At 44.8% G+C, this 20,168-nt stretch overlaps 1 protein-coding gene across 2 annotated transcripts; it reads right to left on the bottom strand.

Annotated features, from left to right (window-relative positions):
• Positions 1-3,082: 3,082 nt before the first annotated feature.
• Positions 3,083-18,978, bottom strand: LOC144146204 (dolichyldiphosphatase 1-like). Of its 2 annotated transcripts, none has more exons than XM_077678171.1 (8): positions 18,802-18,978; positions 18,001-18,101; positions 14,269-14,353; positions 14,094-14,187; positions 13,911-14,009; positions 11,079-11,207; positions 4,817-4,906; positions 3,083-3,361 (listed from the first exon to the last, which is right to left on the bottom strand). In XM_077678171.1, exons 1-8 carry the CDS (start codon positions 18,953-18,955, stop codon positions 3,322-3,324), a joined length of 792 nt encoding a protein of 263 aa, XP_077534297.1. In that variant the 5' UTR covers positions 18,956-18,978; the 3' UTR covers positions 3,083-3,321. The 2 variants fall into 2 exon arrangements, with proteins under 2 accessions (XP_077534297.1, XP_077534303.1); XM_077678177.1 differs by lacking the exon at positions 18,802-18,978 and adding an exon at positions 18,270-18,300.
• Positions 18,979-20,168: the final 1,190 nt, after the last annotated feature.

Genomic DNA, 20,168 nt, shown 5'->3' with positions numbered 1-20,168 from the left:
GTACTCATGAGTACTACTCATGAGTACTACTCATTTTTCACTCATGAGTAGTACTCATTCTGCACTCATGAGTACTACTCATTCTGCACTCATGAGTACTCAATCTGTACTCATGAGTACTCAACTTGTATTACTCACGAATAATCAACTTATCTGCACTGTTAGCTAGGTCGTAGCTTGAATGAAAGACTAAGTAGAAAAAATAAATTGTTTAATTGATTAGAAAAACACAGGTTACATATAAATCAGGACAGAGGAAGAAAACGTCTGACGCGGTGCACTGTCGTTGAGCGACTTACTGCGCGAAGGCAAGTACATGTGAGAAAGCGAAACGGAACGTAAGCACTCGCGTTGCGTCTGGCGTTTCCTCTTGTTCTCAGGCCGGGTCGGGCTCAGGGGAGCTCGGGGGTTGTCGGTGCAGCCGTGGCCGTAAACTGCGTTTTTCTGTGTGTCTTCGGGTGGCAGCTTTTGTCGTCCGTTTTCTTGTTTGCACTACTGTAGTCAGGAGTGCATATACTCAAGAGTGCAAGCACTCGCAAAAAGAGTATTCATGAGTATTGTACTCATGAGTGCTGTGTACTCACGAGTGCTGTGTACTCATGAGTGCTGTGTACTCATGAGTACTGTGTACTCATGAGTACTCATATTCATTAGTACTCAAACTCATGAGTACTCATACTCATGAATACTGTACTCATGAGTACTCATACTCATGAGTAGTGGACTTACCCCTGTACTCACTCGTCATCGCACTCACTGTTTTTTTCTGGGTGTGTGATCACTCATCATCGTACTCACTCGTGAGTTTGAGTACAAATGAGTACAAATGAGTGTACTCATGAGTGAGTACGCCGACCTATGCGTCTGACTGGCATCGAGACGCGAATGTTTCCAATAGCGACAAGTTCTAAAGACATGTGCCTTTGTTTACACATGATATAAAGCTCATAGCAGGGAGCACGGTGCCTGCGGTGAAAATCCCGCCCACCTGGCACGCCACTGGCGCACACGAACTTTCCCAGTGGGGGCGGCGCCCCCTCTTAAGCACAGTGGGGGCACACGCCTCGCTGCCCCCACGTACTTGACGCCTATGTGCGAAGCCTTGTTGCTGTTAGTCGACCTAGATGGCACTACCATACCACGGCAGGCCATTTTATGTCTTTGCTTTGTTTTTGACCGTATTTGCACCTGGCTTGTTTTTGTTAAAGGCGTAGTGACACAAAATTTCAAAGCTGAGATAACTACGTAAAATGCTTTCTTTTACTCAGGAGATATTTCCCAGCAAGTTTCAACAGTATCCGTTCAGTATAACATATTTTATATCTATTTTAATCTTTGCCCGCACGAGATAGCCCAGAGCGGGCCAGCATGACATCATCTCCTCCTTGCCCCAAACTGCCGATGTCGGGGCTCCCGTGACGTAGCCGACACGCTGGATGCGGTTGGCGCACTTTGCTACTCCGTGTATATCACGTCATGCTTTTGGGACTGAAGTCATCCTGCCAGGGCGCGTGGGGATGGTGAAGACCTCGGCCGGTCTGGACGCACACGTCCAGACCGGCAGTGGTGCGGCAAGAATGGCGACATCACGGGTGCCCTCCTGTCATGGCGGCTGCTCAGCATTTGTTTTGTCCAAACCGAAAGTGACACGAATAAACATTGCTGTAAATGAATGTTTACAATGCGCTCAACAGACTCATGTGTCATTCTATGATTAGTAGGCTGGTAGGCACACATAGCAGCGAAAAAAACATAACGCAAAAATTTCATGTCAGTACTCCTTTCATGTAGAAAATAATCATTTCGTGAAACACAACGTTCGCTCGACAAATATGCTCACGTAAGACACCGTCGCTTACACCAATCGGTGAGTGTCGTCTGAGACAATCCCAAAGTGCCGCGGTGCTGTGCAGCTAAAACAAGCCTAGTGCATGCAGTACCAACAGCAGTACACATCGGTATTTCTATATTTACGTGTACTTTCGTAACTTTCTTTGTTTACCCCACCATCCTGACTGCTATAAAAAGAATGTGCCCTAAATTTAAGCGCAAATAGCTTGTTCGGCAAGCTTATAAGCCCTGCCTAATTTGCGTTTGCTTTTGCCAGCCTCAGCCAATCGCAGAGCTGGCACATATGACATCACAGGTTCTGTTGTGGAATAGAGCCAGTGGGTCGCATGGCCATTCCCTTGAGCGACGTTTACGTTAGAAGTTGTGTCAGTATGATTCTAACAAGGCAATCTTTCAAATAAACCAAACTTGTGTTTTGTCTGCATGGCCCCTTTAATTTATGCTTTTGCTCCTGCAGTATTTCAAATCCCTAGACCTGGGTACCACAGCCAAGCATTTATCTGGCACCCAAGTTTTTGCCAGCTGACACAGAAATTAATGACACTGTAGCGACGCAAAGCTGCACTTTGGGGTGTAGTGCCACCAAGAGTGCAGCACTGCATGCGCTCACCTGGCTTTGCTGAGAAACGCATTCCAACAACACCAAACAGCAGTCGAAGTCTATGTCTTCCACACTTACACAAAATTCTATAAACACACTAACAGGGTCAGGAAATGAGCGACCAAATGGGCCCTTTCTCTCTTTTTTCTTTTTTTTTGAGTAATTTTCTGAGTAGGCATCGCCTTGATCAGCTTCGCTGCTGTTGCATAGCATAACCAGCCCACAGCATCAGCTTCAATACAGAAATTTTTACACGTCAGGCATTTAAATATTTGTTTCAAACCTGCCGCATCAGCTTAAATTTAGAAACTGTGGCACAAAAGGCTTTAAACAACTGGTTTTGTGTCCTGTTTGCGGAACAATGCTGCATTATGAAGCGTCCACTGAGCCGGCCAGTTTGGCTGACCGTGGTAGTAGCACCACTCCGGGATCAGAAACTGAAAGGGGCCACTTTCAGGCCACCACTTTCAAACACTAGGCTAGTAAGCACACTATACATGACTGTAAGCTCTCGTTATCAGCACTAATTAAATTTGGAGCAGCTAAAAAAAAAAAAAAAAAACGTTGCAAGCATGGAGGAAGCTGATGCGCGGAACGATGCAATTTCCAAACCAAGTTTGCACACGCAGAAACAGAACCTTTACCGGTGCCCGAGCACCTGTTTATTTATTTATATATATATATATATATATACTTTTTTTTCTTTGTTTACAAGCATGGCACCTGCAACAACATTCTCGGTTGGCAGAGCATCATCATGGCACCTTTTATCTGCGCCCCAATTCCCCCCGAAAAGGACATAGTCGTGACGCCAGCCCTTCGTTCCGATGACTTATGTAGGAATGCCTGCGCAGGCGGTGGTCCCACTGTCACTGGGACTTCATGGACACTAGTTTCCGCTGCCGTGTTCTGGAAAGTGAAAGCATCAACACTGTTCTGAAACAGGCCACACACACACACCCCTCCCCATTCATTACTCGCTTTCCCTGACAATGTAGGATAGAGACAGCATTAAAACACTCTCTGCATCATTCTAAACAATCCACTGATCATAAAGAGTGTACTGTAGACACAGAAGCCTGGGTGTAAACACTTCATGGTCTGCTGCTGAGCACCATTTGCAAGTTGAAATTCGCAATCCTCAGCCAAATGCCATCATAAAGCAAATCACAAAATAGTGTAATTACTATTTTTCACCACGGACTAAGCATGAACCATGAGCCAGCGACCATGGAGTGTGAGTTGCACAGTCCATGGTCACCAACAGCATTTATAGATTCCCGAGATAAAGTCGTGACAAACGAAATAGTTAGGAGCCCCATGGTGTGTGGTGACTGACTGGCTCATTTTTCTAGGCGCTGCATCAGCTAGGAACTTGCACACTGATACGGTGTGCATTTCAGCAATGTTCTCTAGTAACAAAGAACTGGTATGCCTCTTCTTTTACAGCCTACCACAACAAAACAGTGCTGCTCACCCCATCAGCGTGACTATATTAATTTTTCCACACCAAACCAGTGCAGCAAAGCTCATTTTATGCACTCTATTTTACCTAAGCAGGACTAATTTTGATGCTTTGTTACAATAATACACACTAAAGAATTTCAGGTTGATCAGCTTAGTGAAGGCAGAAGCCAGTAAAAAAAATTTGATCCAACCCATACAAAGTATACAGAGTGCATCAATAAATCAAGAGGTTGCAAACTAATTGTTACACTCACCTCTGCACTGTCAGGGCAGAAGTGATTATGCACCAGGATGCTCATTTATTGCTTTGGTTTTCTTATTCCTGCATTTTTTAATTATTCAAACAGTAATTGGCTGAAACTGTGTTACCGTGTATGTCTTAAACATAATATTTAACAAATACAAATGTGAATCAGAAGAATTTGTAGCTGAGCTAATTTACAGATTGAAGACACAATTCGAGCACAAAACTGGCGTATACTAGAGAAGTTACAGGACAAGCGTTGTCACCTCTTTGCATTTGCATATATAGCACGCTAGAATAGTGTCAATAGTGTTACCAAACCAACGAAAACAAAGCTGAACGCGTTTATATTTTTCATTAATACACTGTCAAGGGCTTGCAGCCCCAACCCTTGTTTTGAAAAATAAAAATAAAAATAAGGCTTCAAATCAAAAGGAGCCGTGGCATCTTTGGTGGTGGTGGTGGTAGTAGTAGTAGTAGTATCGGTGTTCAAGTTCCACGACAGCCTCATCTGAACAGAAATGCAGCAGTTCAACAAATCCAACATGGTTCAGTTGTCAAACTGCACGTTTGATAACTGAACCACTCTTAAAATGCATTTGGTCTGACCCTACGAAGAAAACAGAATAAAAAAGGATAAAAAAGGAACGTACCGTGACTCTGCTCTGTAGGAGGTATATTCAAACCACATCACATTAGGAATCAGAGTAGTGTCTCTCAGCATCAGCAGTTCACTGAGGTGCCTGGCGTGAAGGACAAAGCAGTCTGTGAGCCTCGTGTTTCACACCTCACACTGTTCAGTGCACAGATAAACAGACAAAATACTTCTGCACAGCAACGAAAATAGAGAAGTATGGCACATTTAGCTCCTATGGCCATTGTCCCCACACCTGTTTCAGTTTGGCAAACTACTCTTTTAAGGCCTGTAAGTGAAGTGCCCAAACCAGTGCATCAGCTTGAAGCATACTGTTAACCCTTTAATCTGCATGAGCAAATGAACTGGGTGATGCTGTGGATATCGGCCATGGAATGGCTATGCCTGTTGCCAGGATGACAAATTGCAACACTTGCAGCCGAATGGCAGCTTCTTGTTCTTGTAGAGGTATGCATGGAGCACATTTCTATTCATAAAAGAAAGCATTTTCAAACATAACTACATTTGCAAGGGTACCACCTACAACTGCAGAATTCTGTTTTCAAGAAAACCCAACAGGTACCAATTTCCAAGAGGGTTGATCGCAAGAGGTTTGCTTGTATTTATCTTGTACTGCAGATAAGCGTTAAACTATGCAGCCACAGCTAATGCAACGCAACAATTACCTGTTTTAGTGCACAAAAGGAGTGGGAGATGACTGCCAGCTGAATTTGCGAGCAGCTTCTTCCAAAAAAACAAATCTGATTGAAATTCTGTTGATTCCCAGTCATTAAATTCAAGGCAGCCGTTGCAAGAGTGAAACTACAAGAGCTAAAACACACAGGCCAAAGACAGTAAGCATGTTTCTTACATTTAGGCTGCGTCATTTCCCGACAATCAATCAGGTCAAGGCATATGATTAGCCAAGACTTCACAAACCTACATAAACCTCACAAGCCATGAAGCAAGGAGGCCATTTAGTGTTTGAGAACAACCAAAAAACAAAAAATTAAAAACTGCATGCCATAGAAAATAGCAACAATTCTTTCAAAATTAACGATATTTTACCAAAATTTGCCAAACGTGTTTACATGCACGTCTTAGCACACTGTTAATTAAAATCCATTCTGGCTTGCATAACAAAATTAATATACACAGTACATCTAGGTTTCCAGTGTGTGCCGTGAAATACACGTGATCCTTGTGGGTGCCCCCCACTGAAGAGAATGTGGAAATGCTGGACAAGCTCAGCCATTCGAACGGCGTGCTGCCACTGAGCAGGTTTCCTTCTATTGGTCAGAAAAGATTGACACCTGCCCAATGCGAGCACCTCATTTCTTTCCTTGAAAATTGAGAACCTGTTGGAACTCAAAAAGGCTACGATCTCCATGCCGCTGTCACGGGCACAAAATGCATTGAACACAGCATTCATTTTTATTCCTAGTGTCAGTTTTGAAGTTAGCATAACAGTGCTGAAGTACAAATTAAATTGTGCAGATGTAATCGAAGTTAACAGTAAGATTCTGAAAGTAAAATTAGGGGCATTAAAAGTTAGCTGAAGATGTGTTTACAAATACCTCATCTCACCCTGTAGAAGCTCGCTACGGATATTTTAAGGTGTGCAGCATAACAACGGTTAGCTAGCTAGGGGGGAAAAGTGTAATTAATGCTCAGCTGACCCCTGCTTCAAGAACTGCAGCTCTTGCAAAGGTGCAGGTGCTGGAGGATGTGGCTCAAAATTCCTGGGAGAGGTGGGGGTGTTGCAGCACTACTTCAGATTGCTTGCTACACTTTTGTAAGCAGCTGTGGTGGGTGTCAAACAGCTACTGAAGTGGTTTTAAAATCGGGCAAAGTTTTTTTTTTTTTTTTTTTTTGCAATTAATACATTGGTTAGTTTACACCTGTAAACATTTTTTTCTGCATTTTTAGCTTGGGGACAGTGGTATTCTTCGATAAAGTTGACCACCACTCACTCCCACACCGCCGGAAGAGCGAGAGCAACATAATATTTGAAAGACGGCGAGCAATGTACACCACCGTTTCGCTGTTTTCCAGGTTTCTGGGCGAAGTTCCTAATTAGACAAGCTTGTGAACTAAACTTTATTAATTTTTATTGTCTTGAGATGTCTCCACGTGGATTTCTTTAGCCATAATTCACCCTGTGTTTAAAAGCAATTCCTTAAAACGACTCCTAGACCTAGAGATTTTCTAACCGAGCGCCTGTGGCCACTTACTGCATTGTTTTCACCAGTAATCCTGGCCATCTGTGTCGTCCGGTGTTCTGCGATTCTTACACGAAGCGACGGGCTTAAATACAGAGATGCCCCCAAGTTCCTGAACCACTATTGCAGGGGGTTTAAAAAATTTAGGGGACCACAACGTCCTCAGTTCCCCAAGCGTCTTGGCCGTTTTATCGATCAACATTGTGGGCTACAACAATAGCTTAGCAAATTACGTAGATTTCATGCATCATTAGCAAGAAAAGAAATTAAGCTGGAAAGCATGAAGCGGTTTCGTATGCGGAACAACGCACGCCAGCCGTGCCTGTCCACACGGCGCATGAAGCAGCACAAATAGACGCAGGCCGCGGCAGCTATAACTTATTGCTGCTTGCTAGAATGGTACTCAAATCAACAAGAACTAGGATGATAGTGAGGTGAAAAAGTGCATTAGGCATAGTTATCCGCAGTGCTTTTGAAAGCCACTATCAAATATGTGCTGCAATCTACCCCAACCAGCCGCGTAAACTAGTGAGCGACATGGCACCGCCAGCACCAGCACCTGCCCGGTCACACGATGTGCGGCAAGTGGCCGAAGGATGGTGCTACCTGCACACTAGAGTCCACACAGAATGTGGCAGGCATCTTGTCATAAATCGCTGAAGTTGGCAAGCACCGCGAAAACAAAGTTCCACATACGAGAAAGGGGATGATAGTACGGGGAAATTGCCACTCGTTACTGTAGTGAAGGCAGCGATCAAATACCTGTCGCGGTGCTAAGCATTCCCAATATTTAAGCAACCCAAGCCGGCTGAGAGCTGTTGGGGCAGACCACTTCTAAAACTCATCGCACACGAGCGTGTTGCATTTGCAGGGGTGAGACAGCTTAATGAGATCTGGGAGCAGTTTCTGGAGCAGCGAAATCTTGATTTTGGAGCAGAAGAACCTTGATTTGGAGCAAGAGAATGACATTTATTATGTCACCTTAGGAGCCTAAAAAATCAAATTTTTGGCAACTCGGGGGGCAAAAGTGCACTTTTTAATCGGTTCTGCACGTACATAACACTCAAATAGCCTTTCAATAAAGTTTTTTCTACCATAGTATCACAAGGTACGAACTGCACTACCTTTTTACAAACCATTTTTAAATTCTTAGGCTCTATGCATAGATAGCGAGTGCTGTTGAAAATATCGAATTGAAAAGCTAAGCACTCGCAAGGCATTTTTATTACCATGTGAATGCCGAAATTATTATTTTTTTTTAATCCCCAGACTCGGCTTTACGCGCAAGTGTAAGAGCCACGGCAAACGTGAACAGACGTGTTGTTATGTACGCTGTAAATCGGGTGGCTGAGGCCTCTGTCAGGCCACGTTCGCCTTTAGTCTCAGCCTCCCCTTGGTTTTTGCCAAGAAATAAAAATCAAATCAAATCAAATCAAAGCGAGGTGACAGTCGTCGCACCCCACCAGCCCTCCCATATCAATCCTCAAGGTGCACGTTCACTACGATCGTAATTTGAGTAACGTTGGTATGTTTGGCCACCACTCTTTTGGCAATAAATTTCAGTTCAGATAGGTAAACTAGCGTGCGATAACAGCCCGTCCCGCTATCGGCAAAACCTGCTTGAACATTTTGCTGCGATGTAGCCTGGGCCGCCAATTCATGCAGTGGCGATCGTCCCATTCCCTCCGCTCGCAAGCTCGCTATCACAGGCATCAATAACTAAGCGTTTTAAAACACCGCAGTGAGTCCAAAATTTCACTTCAGGCACGCACCGTGCCTCACAAAGGCCGACATGAATTCCCGTCTTTCGAGCCGAACAACTTCCCACAGCAGATCAAACGACTAAATGTAAACGCAGCAACCCCCATAACCAAAACCACGGTAGAAATCGGCGTGAACAATGAGCCTCTGCCTGAACCACGAGCAACTGCTTCGCCCGGCAGCCATGTATTCCAATCTTCACCACACCAAGATGGCGCCGCCCAGTAAAGTCGTTCTGGAGATACGGGGCGTTTTTTTCGTCTGCTCGCCCAAATAGTTTATCGCCTCAGCACACATAAGTGTTTTTCTACAGGACTTTGCAATGATTTTCGGTGGGAAAACTTTAAAAAACGCACAGAATATAACATGCGCAACCCGACATTGTGACTTTCGAAAAAATTACCTCGGGGACAATTTTATGTGGGTCTTTTATTGGATGATCAATCAATTAAACCTTTACAAACAGCATCACCTAGGGATGCGGGAAAATTATGCCGTCTGTAGGCATTTTTCCGCACTGAAACTGACTGGAGCGTTAAAATCCTTAGCGCTGAGACTGTTTTGGAGCAGTCTGGCGCAATTTTTGCAATTTTCAAGCTTTTGGAGCAGCCTGGCGCAGGAAAACAAATTTGTATCAAAAGTGCACAATATGCACAGCTGTCTCACCCCTGCATTTGGATTCCTATTTGGATTCCTGCATTTGGATTCCTATTTGGATTTGGATTGGCTGTGTTTTCCTATAGGTGACCGGTAAAAAGCGCAAAGGCTCATGGGTATGTTGTCTGCTCCAGCCACTTCCGGTTCGAGATCTCGCCTGACCTCCCGTACGCCGGCGGCTTTCACGCGCGTGTGTGCGTGTTGTTTACTTGTCACAGAGTGCTTACCTTTCAGATAAGCCCCTAGTAGGATTCATCGATGTTACACATTGCATGCGCAATGCATGAGCGTTTTTTTTTCCGGTGGAAACAGGTAAATGACAAGCACACGCACGCGTGAAAGCCGTCGGCGTACGGGAGGCCGGGAGAGCTCCCGAACCGGAAGTGGCAGAACTCCCCGGGAGCAGACAACGCACCCATGAGCCTTTGCGCTTTTTACCAGTCACCTATTCTACAACTGCATATCTGCCGCAACGCTAAGCCTAACGTCCTCTACGCTGACCGGCCATGGAGTGACCTGACACCAGCACCTCTGCGTGACGCAGCGACCACATCGCTGCTGCCTGTGTGGCATGTATCGACACACGTCGCGGCGCACAGCTTGTTGCCGCCTGCCCGACTGCAAAAAGAGATACATGTGCCAGCAAGGGGATGATGGTGTGTTAAAAAATTGTGCTAGGAATTGTGATGAGTGCTGGTAGTAAAAGCGACAATTCAATATCTGCGTAAGTTCCGTGCATCCAAGAAACCGAAGTAAGCTGCCAGTCATTGGGGGAAAACCCCGTTCTAAATACTTTCGCAAGCGAACGTATTGCGTTTATGTTTCCCTCAGGCTCCCCTATTCTAAAGAAATTGTGTGTGTCTTTCATTCTCCAGAAAACTTTCTGTCCCACATCTGAATGGGAATGAAATAGGCTCTTCAGGCCCAGCGGTCAGTGCAGCGCCGGCACGTCTGAATATGATGCCATCTACAGACAGCCGGGGTCATGTTCTGGCAAAAAAAGATGTTTTGCGTGTATTTACACATTAAATAAACATGCTTTCTTTTTTTATTTCAGTGTGAAGCAAGCGATAAAGTAATGCCCCCAACCGGATTTTTTTTAAAAGCTCTTCAGCAGCCCTTTAAGGGTGAAGAAGACCAATAAAATTTCAGGGCATGTTCCCACCTAAACAGCCTACCCGTGGCTACATACTTGGGTGTAGGGAAGTCGACGAAGGTTCAGTCAAAAGTAACTGGAGTGCAGGGTCATCATTTAGGCAAACTTCTCTACAGTGTGCCGGGTCAGCAGCCTTGAAGTGAGTTACAAGCGAGTCCTCCTGAACTGAAAGCCTCTCGCGCAGCTGCAGTATATGCCAACAGCAGAGAAATTCTCTTGTACTCCGGTACCCATGCCCCGTTTACTTTCGACTGTACCTGCACATGGCGAACCGTGCCTGAACCACCCGAGTGCGCACCTGCAATATCGGTCAGTGCATCGCTTGGTCAAACTCCCCCCCCCCGAGCAAATGCGCACTCACAACGAAGTGACCCAGCAGTGAACCAGCAGCTGCCAGTGGCACACTGCGCAACACACCAAAGCACACTGTTCCTGACAGATCCTAAGGGGCGTGCACCATAAGGAGGCGGAACAGCAGGACTCACCAGGAGACGATTCGAGGGTAGAGTGGCGTGAGTATGAACTGGGTGAGGCAGAACCAGAAGCAAGCAAGCAGGGAGCCTATCAAAGCCCCCCAGCAGACCTGAGCCCAGGTGTGGTATTCCAGGTACACTCTGCGGGAGCCACAAAAGGGGACGCCGTCAACAGAGTTCTCGTGACACACTGCACCCCTGGGCAATTACCGTATTTCCAAAATTCTAACCCGCACATTTTTTTTATAAAAATAGGCATTCAAAAATACCTGCACGTTACAATCGGATGCAAAACTAAAAAAACCTTGAATCCGAAACTGCCAACTCTATACAGAAACGAACAGGCTTAATGAATGATGGAGGCTTTGTTTAAACGCAAAGTAATCAACTTGGCGGAAATGGAAGGTAACCGGGCAGCGTCCCATGCATAAGGCATCACAGAGTCATGTGTTCACAATTGGCAAAAACAAAGGTACCACATGTTTAAGTGCAAAGATTCACGAACGGGCTTTAGCTGCCCACAGCGGATGCCAATTTATGTTCAATTAAATGTTTTGTACATTCTTGACGCGCAGTTAGTGGCATTATTTCATGCACATGGAAGAATTGGTGCCAGGTTATTTTTATGTTTTCCAGGCGTTGAATTCTACTATAAGGGGCACGTTAGAATCTAGAAATATGGTAAGCACCAGCAACATTACAACCCCAAGATGCAAAGAAGAAAAACAACCAAAACAAATTACACAAATGTATGTGGTTGCATGAAGCTAGTGACAGGATAAAAATTGGCAGGTGATACTCCATAATGATGCGGTGGGGTCTGCACCAGCATTAGGATTCCAGCTGCATGTTGACCTAACCCTCACTTCATCCTCTTCCATCCCCTCCTCATCATGTCATCCTCTCCACTTTTGTCAGAGCTTCAAACCACTAAGAGCCAATGACACAAAGGTTTTGTGAAAGGACACTATTACTGAGTGCAGTTAGAAAGTAATCTTTTAATTAGTTATGTGCAATGATGAGGGTGCTGAAGAAATCTATTTGGCTGAAAGCAATTTACTTTCATCATGCAACCAATTGGCATGTCATCTAAGCGTGCAGCAAACCACATCTAGTAACGTTGAATAGTTTTATATAATTCTTCACAAAGGGCAAAGCAAAAGGAAAAATTGTTGGTAACTGTTTAACCGATTTGAAAAACATTATCTGCTTGTTAACCTTTAACATTCTATTCATGCACTGCAATACCAGTCAAGCTACTTTTATAACCTCAATTCGAACAATTACAGCAAACAAGGTCTGCCCCCTTTTATGTAACCTTGTAAAGCTCCTGTTGTGCATACACAGTAATTGAAAAAGCTACAAATGCAAAACACTGATAAACATACAAGTTAAAGCATGTTTTGCAGCCAGCAACACTGAAACACTCAGGAACCCTGAAACCTGTTTTGGTTTATAATTTAAGTCATAAGAAAAAAAATTACAGGGGCACCTAAGCTTTTTCTCATGTTCACCGAGTTCTGTCGTTGAGTTTTTCTACGTTCTCATCAAGAAACCTGTACTGTTTTTTGTTGTTTTCCTTCCTCCCTCTGCCACTGTCCGTACGAGTCTTGGCCGATCACCCTTAGGCCTGCAGTATTGACATTAAACTTTAATGCTGAGCCTAACACGACATGTGAAGCAACGTCAAATGTAATGTATGTCAAGCTGTGGGTATCGGTTGATGATGCTAGACCTCAAAACCTGACATTAGGGCTATCGTCGAGCTGTCGCATGCTGCGCCAACAGTAGCTGGTTACATTGCAACCATTTAATGACCCCCCCCCCCCTCCTTCAGCCACACGACACGTCGCAGCCAATGGGGTGTTAGCGAAGCGCATACCTGTGTTCACAGCCCACGATAATTTTTCCAAAGAATTCAGGCTTCAGTTTTTGGCTGTGTAGAGCCAATGAGAATATTGCAGACAGATTTAAGCTACACAGGTCTTGACCAATGAGCTAATTAATACTCAAATGACGCTCAGACATCAAACATTCATTTAAAACACTACAAATTTTTGCCATTTCTGGCATTTGTTATTTCACAGCATCAGCTGTACTAGGCAAATTGTCCAGGTTTTGCGTTAACGTGCCCGAGTACAATCAGGTCACATTCTCAGCACACAGGAATAATTTTTATTTGCAAAATTAATTCGATATCAAATCAATTATGAAACTATATTGCTGAATTGTCAAATAAATCACGATGCTATAGTATCGCTAAAATGAAAATAAATGATGATGGTATATCACCAAATTGTGGGTTCAGTTGACACTCCATTTGCATCACATCACGTGATCTCGCAATTTTTATTTAATTGAGTACAAATGGAAATTACAAAGAGGATTCGCTTGCCTTTTTTCCCCCAATTGCAACAACTTTCATTTAAACTGGTCCAGCGGTTACTGACTTGTTTTTGTGATGCACTGGCATGTATTTCCTAAAGGGTGCACGAGCAAACACTTGCACATGACAAGAAACTTGGCAAGCTAAAATGTCTACAGATATTTGGGCACATTTATCTCTAAAACATCCACAAAAAAAAAAAAAAAAAAAACTACAGCAGAGCTAATGCCAATGATGTAAAAATGGGTTTTACATTCAACACAGTACTTGCTGCTACTTTTCAATATATGGTATAGTTATCTTCCCATAACAAGCTTGATAAAGCTGTTGCAATAACAGGTGTATAATCATAGTACCTACTACACCACTTCAGGAAGCTTATAAAATGTACAGACAGGCAGACATTTTCTGTGGATCCTCGTGGGAGCGCTCAAACTGAGCCGTGAGGCCACACCCACCTGCTGTATGAAACGGTTCCTGCCAGCAGGAACCAGCAGAATATCACAGTATATTTCCAGAGGTTCTCCCAGGGACAACTGCTATTGCCGTGGTGCAACCTGCATTGAAGGGCACAACTCTGAGCAATCAAGAGGACTACTGCAGGCAATGAATTTCTGCAGCAAGTACAGAGGCACGCTCACCGAAAAATGACGAAGAAAGCCAAGTAGGTGGCCACGAACCACATGAGCTGAGAATGACTGGATGGCATGCCGAACTCGGTAAAGTTATCACGAGCTGCACGCACAAGAAGAAGGATATCAGCAACACTGAGTTTGAGCCTCCCCATACAGAGCAGCTTACAGCAGAAAACGTTACCTTTGTATGGTCTGGCTTCCTTTATTACGTGCTTAAGTACAAAATTTATGGCCTCGCTGAGTAAAGTGCCACACAGGAATGTGATCTGAAAGAAGAAAAAAGTTTTCAGATCTCTCTGGTGAACAGGGGCAATGCAATTAAAAGCCGTTCCCTGAGGCTCCCACAAAGCTGTGTGCAACCCGATGCTGTGGCACACAGCGCTGATCAGTGGTGCAAGCTATGAATGGCATGTTCCCTCCTTTAACTACCAAAGGATTGGGGCACAGTGCCCATGTCCTTTTTTCAAAAAGGCTGCTGGAGATGTGAAGGGCATTTCAACCTTTCATGGGACTGCCATGCTGTCGAGCCTATTTTTCGTACAACAAAACTTTCCCCAAATTTATGACCACCGGGAAATCTTTTGGACAGTGACGTGTTAGATTATGCCAGTGGTGTAGGATAGTCAAGGAATGCGAATAAGGGCCTTGACGTTTCAGAGACGCTCAGGAAAAAGATGCCACACTACTAGGAGCAAAAGAACTAGCTCGGCCTACACTCTTCCCCCCACACCTTATCAAACAGAGAAGTACGTATCACCGCTATTGCACGTTCGTTTTCTATGGATGCAGTTTATTAACAGGGCTCTAGTAGAGATGGCTCTAGAAATTGAGTTAAAGCCAATTTCTCCTGGAAGAGTTGCCTGCAACAGTCATTTATGGTCATAAAAAGACCACAGCCTAGAGCTAAATTCTTCAGAAAAAGTGAAAATGCACTTAATACCCTAGGCTCAGCATCAACCCGTAATCGGGACAAAAAATATTCCCCTAGTGAATAATTTCACCACAGCGAATTTTCTGACTACTTTGGCTACGGCATTACAAAAATATCGGTCATGGGAGTCCAGTTAGTGCATGGCCAACGAAAACTTCCCTCACACCAGCACATCTCAAAGGTGAGGCATTATATGCCTTTGCAAAATACAGGAAATGTCAGGTTTTACTTGAAAGGAAGGGCCGTGTTCATAAACTGCTTGCATCCACAGAAAACAAAGTTATAATATTGTATATACTTGAATATAAGGCAAGGTTTTCTTTTTCAAAATCCATAGTCTCAAAGTCATACCCCACCTTGTATTCAAAGCTCAGTTGGCGATTTTTTTTACTCTCCGAACTGTACCCTCACCTTACAATCATGTCCGCTTTATAATTGAATAAATACGGTAGCAGTGCTATGTGTTTCGCTCTTTGAAAAGAAAATGCACTCCCACACCCTATTTTTTATATTATTCTTGATTAATAATTGACACATTCTTCAGTCGTAACAACATGAAGGTGATAACTTGTCTAAAACACAAATTTTGTGCAAGTTTGCAGACTCACTTTCACATTGTTGTAGATCCTTGGTTTACCTTACATGTGTCACAGATTTTTTATCATAAATGATACTAACGCTGCTAAAAATACTTTCTCATTCTAGAAAATAAATCCCAAAGTTCTGAACGGCATTAGATAAACCTGAATTTTTCCCAGTTGCCACTTCACATGGTTTTGACCCCTGGATAAAAAGAACTATAAAACATGACAAGACCCCAACAACAACACAACAAACCGGATAAGGCCACTAATTTGCCCTCATTCTATGACCTCAAAACAATGCACAAGATCAGGTTAAAAAAGCGACTGAGAGGGTACCTAACTTTATGTGGCTTCCAAACATGGCACAAGTGCCGACTTCAACCAGCCTCCATTCGAGATTGCACGTAATCCTTTGATAAAGTTATTAAAGCGAAGTTTTCAGCCTCTCACTGAGGTCGTCTGTAGTCTGCCCAAAATGCAACTTTCTCTGATGGTGAAGATTATCATGTGTGAAGTGAAGAAAAATCACATTGATTGTAGGGTTTAACGTGCCAACGCAACGCAGGCGATGAGGTGCGCCGTAGTGTAGGGCTCCGGATTAATTTCGACCACCTGGGGATCTTTAACGTGTGGCGAAATCTCAAACACACGAGTGTTTTTGCTATTCGCCTCCATCAGAAAAGCGGCCGCCGCGGCCGGGAATCGAACCCGTGACCTCGTGCTCAGTAGCGCAACGCCTTAGCCACTGAGCCACCGCAAGTGAAGAAAAATCAAAACGCTCCCCGTGGTTGGAATCGAACCTGGGTCACTCGTGTTATGAAGCCAATGTCTATCCGATTGCGCCATTCTGGCACGGTCGAAGCATTTTGAATTTGGAGAGGGGTGCACGGACATGCAAAATTAAACATAAAATGCACCCCTCTGTCTAACGACGACTATGGGTGAACGCTAGAGAAAGCCATGGAATGCCCGTATCAGCAATGCACTAGCGAGCACAATCGCAGTAAGCCGTCCCGATAAGAAACACGCGTTCGCATAAAGAGCACAGTCTTGCATCATACTCTCGTCCAATAGGATCTACTCGCCTCTGGGTTGGTTCGTTTGGTGTTGCAATTGATTTTGGGGAGCTTCGCGTTCCTCCATCATTGTCGTTTTGACAGAGGGGTAGTTGATTTTTCTACCCTGTGCAAAAGGACTTTGCGGCTTCAATCAGAAGCACAGCCACCTCGGTGAAGAATCAAGCTCCCAGCCACTCGTACAGGAGGCAAACTGCCTTAGCCACTAGGCTACCCCAAGACATCTTTTGGCCTCTCCCATCCACTCCTTTCTATGTTTTTCTATCACCGATATTCTGGTACGTATTAGTTGTAGATAAACCGGTAGATAAAAAAATTAAACCATTGTCCTCTTTTAGGTCCCGGTCGCCTAGAATTAGGAGATGACAATGAATCTCAATTTTGAATACATATAGCCACATAGAGCCTTTGCTTGAAGCCATCACAGCTCTGCACTCAACTGCATTTGAATGCAGCCTCCCATAGAAAACAACATGACTTTCGTTTGTAGACTACGGTGCCAAGAATGCATATACGCCACTCTAACAGCGGCAATGTAATAATGCAGGAAATGACAAACATGTTAAAAGCAGGCACGACTGCTTCAAACAATGTTCCAATCTAATTGAGGAGCCACAAATAATGAAATGTGAAAAGGTGATTGCCAGAGCTTTTTGCATATTTTTTTGTAAGTGCTCCAAATGCAAAATAAAAGAAACACACTGCAGTTTGTAAATTTTGCCAGGCAGGCTGCCTCGTTTAAACACCCCAAGATGGTCATCAATGTTGCAATTTCAATTCTGGTCATGTGTTTTGCCCTGGTGTATAGGTGCAGTCCAAAAAATTTGAGGCTGAATATGTGAGCCGCCATCACTTCTTTCTGTCAGTGATGTCTACCACAAGATCCAGCAACAAGAGTGCAAGATTATAACCGCAGGTAACTAGGTGACCACTCGCTATGGATCGGCTCTACCATTCACCCAAGGTATTTTCTATGCCTTCTGCTTTCACGCACAATTTGTGATGTTTTCTATTACATCACAAAAAAAAATGATGCAAGGGGAACAGGAGAGAGGAATGCCGGTCATAATTGTTTGTTTCTAAACAAATAAATATGTGTTTGTTGCCAAATAAAAGCAAAGGGCCACGAAAGATCCTACTTTTCTGTGCACAGGAAATCTTAATTGGCCTTTGGTGACCCTTCAAGCTTTCCTACCAACCTATCTTTTGTGTGTGTGTGTAAAGGTAACTAAGTTCCCTAAAAAATTCCACCTAAATTCTGAAACCTGCCGGTGCACAATACACAAAGAGTGCACGAGATCAGGAAATGGACATCAGCTTACCGTGTGCAAATCTCTTCTAAAAATGACTAGCGTCCCGAACGACACCAAGATCACCAATGGCGACAGGGAGACGTATGCTAAGGTTTTTCCCAGCCAGTCACCTGAAATGTAAAATGATGAGGGGCCCGAGACGTTTTACAAACAGAAGGCGCACTCTATGCGCACCAATGCCACCTCGACGTTGCTTTGCAAATCAACAAAAAGCGAAGTCTAGATTTTATAGCTTAGCGACAAGCAAATGCAGAAAAAATTCAAAACACTCGACCAACCAACTGATCCCTGCATCATCACAAAGTTTCACGGCGTAGGCATAATCACTGCTGACGTTTACATCCCCCCCCCCCCTTCCTCCTCATCTCAAGCTCCCCACATTTTGCTCAAGCACTAGGTTACTAATTTTAATTCAGTTCCAGCTACGTGATAAAAGACTAGACAAAGCCGTGCTCACGTGATAATACGGCAAGTTAAAGCCGGGCTCATACCCTACAGACGCAGCGTATCGATGTGCCTCGATGCGCCGCAGACCTGGCCAACGTCGGCCCACCCCACAAACATTGGCAACAGCCGGTACAGATACCCTGACCAGAGCCACACAGCTGAGCTCCAAGCATCACTCAACGCGCCAACTTCGTACTGAATAGCTCTGGAACAGTATTAGATACGTCGCGATCAATCTTGCCGTGGAAGCTCCCGTGCGGTCAGTTTGGCTGTCGAAGGAGCCGCCAACGCAACCAAGTTGAATTGATTCTCCAGAGTGGCTACAAAACTGAACACCCAGGAGAATACTTCACGTGAAATTACCTGCAGGGTATTCGACGTGGGTTAGGGAGAGCGGCACCCATGATCGAATTTCTTCGTCAAAACCACCAGGTACTGCACCGTCTCCTGGTCGCCCACCGGCCATGTTGTGTTGGCGATTTTCCCGCAGAGGCAGTGTTATGAACACAAATGCCATTCCATGGTGTTGAGCGTAGGTGTAAAAAGAACTAAAAGTACTGTTATGCAGGTGTGAACAACCAAAACAATAATAGCTTAAAAATCAGCCAGTGTTTCATGCTCAAAGATTTTAATAAAGCATTCACTGTCAACAGAATGAGTAGTCACGCAGAGACGGCGGCGCAGGCACCTACAAATTAAAAAAAAAAAGCTCTGCGTTAGAGGGTTCTCTTCGCGGTATTTTTGTCTCCCCTACTTCCCGAAAGCGCTCAACAAAATGTTGCTTCCTTTTCCTCCCTGTTGTGTGGTGTCGTCGCGACGGCTTCGGTTCTGGCGCGAAGCACCGATACACGCACGGACGAAGTAGATGGGACGAGCTCTCATACGGCCCACATGCCACCTACCTTGTATGCATGCTTGCAATGTCTGCCCGTGTGTCAGTGGGTCTATTCGATTCAGCCTGCACCTCTTGAACCAGTTCACAGCGGTGCAAAGTGGGTTCCGCCATCGGCGGAACCAGCCCTGCACTTTTTTCGTCTGCTTCTGCACCTCCTCGGCAGGGAGTGCAGGCAAAGCCGTGAACCCGTCCTGCACCCGTCGGCACCACCGGTGAATCGAACGGCGCGGTTCAGGTGCCGCGAGCTGCACCGCTGAAACGAACGGCGAAGTGCGGCACCGCCTGAACTGGTTCACGCGGTGCAGGTGAAACGAATAGACCCAGTGTTTTCCGCCAACGGCAAATTCTACAAAGCCACCTGCTACGGCGGTGTGAAGCAAAGTCAAGAGTCATTCCAACAGCTTGTCGAACGCCGCTGTTTTAATCAAACGCTGTTTGATCGAGCGTCGTTCTATCGAAGCCGATTTATCAAGAGTGCTTTACCATTTTACAAAATTTTGTCAGCAGCATCCACGGCGCCGTCGTCCCTCGTTGCAACAGAGCGAACGAAGGGTTCACCGTAGGCAGACGAGATACAACCAGCAAGAAAACAGAGGAGGGAAGATCGGCGAAAGTGTGAGGGGGAGGGCGGTATTCCGAGTCGGCGGGAAAAGCTCCCGGGCGGCGACGGGCTACGAGATAACCTGGAGAACGAAGAGGCCCTTTGGTTTTGTCATCCCTTTCTTCGTCCTGTTGTTCGCGCTGTTTTTCTGGCATGATAGCGGAAGATGAAAGTAGGGCGAAAGTGTGATCGTTCCTGCACTGCATTTAGTGTCTATATAGGTATTAACAAGTT

Source organism: Haemaphysalis longicornis, unplaced genomic scaffold (genome assembly GCF_048455015.1).
Source record: "Haemaphysalis longicornis isolate Haplotype H1 unplaced genomic scaffold, Haemaphysalis longicornis Haplotype H1 scaffold_1, whole genome shotgun sequence".
Lineage (NCBI taxonomy): Eukaryota > Metazoa > Arthropoda > Arachnida > Ixodida > Ixodidae > Haemaphysalis > Haemaphysalis longicornis.
Note: the sequence above shows the minus strand (reverse complement) of the source record. Positions and strands in the feature narration are given on the sequence as shown.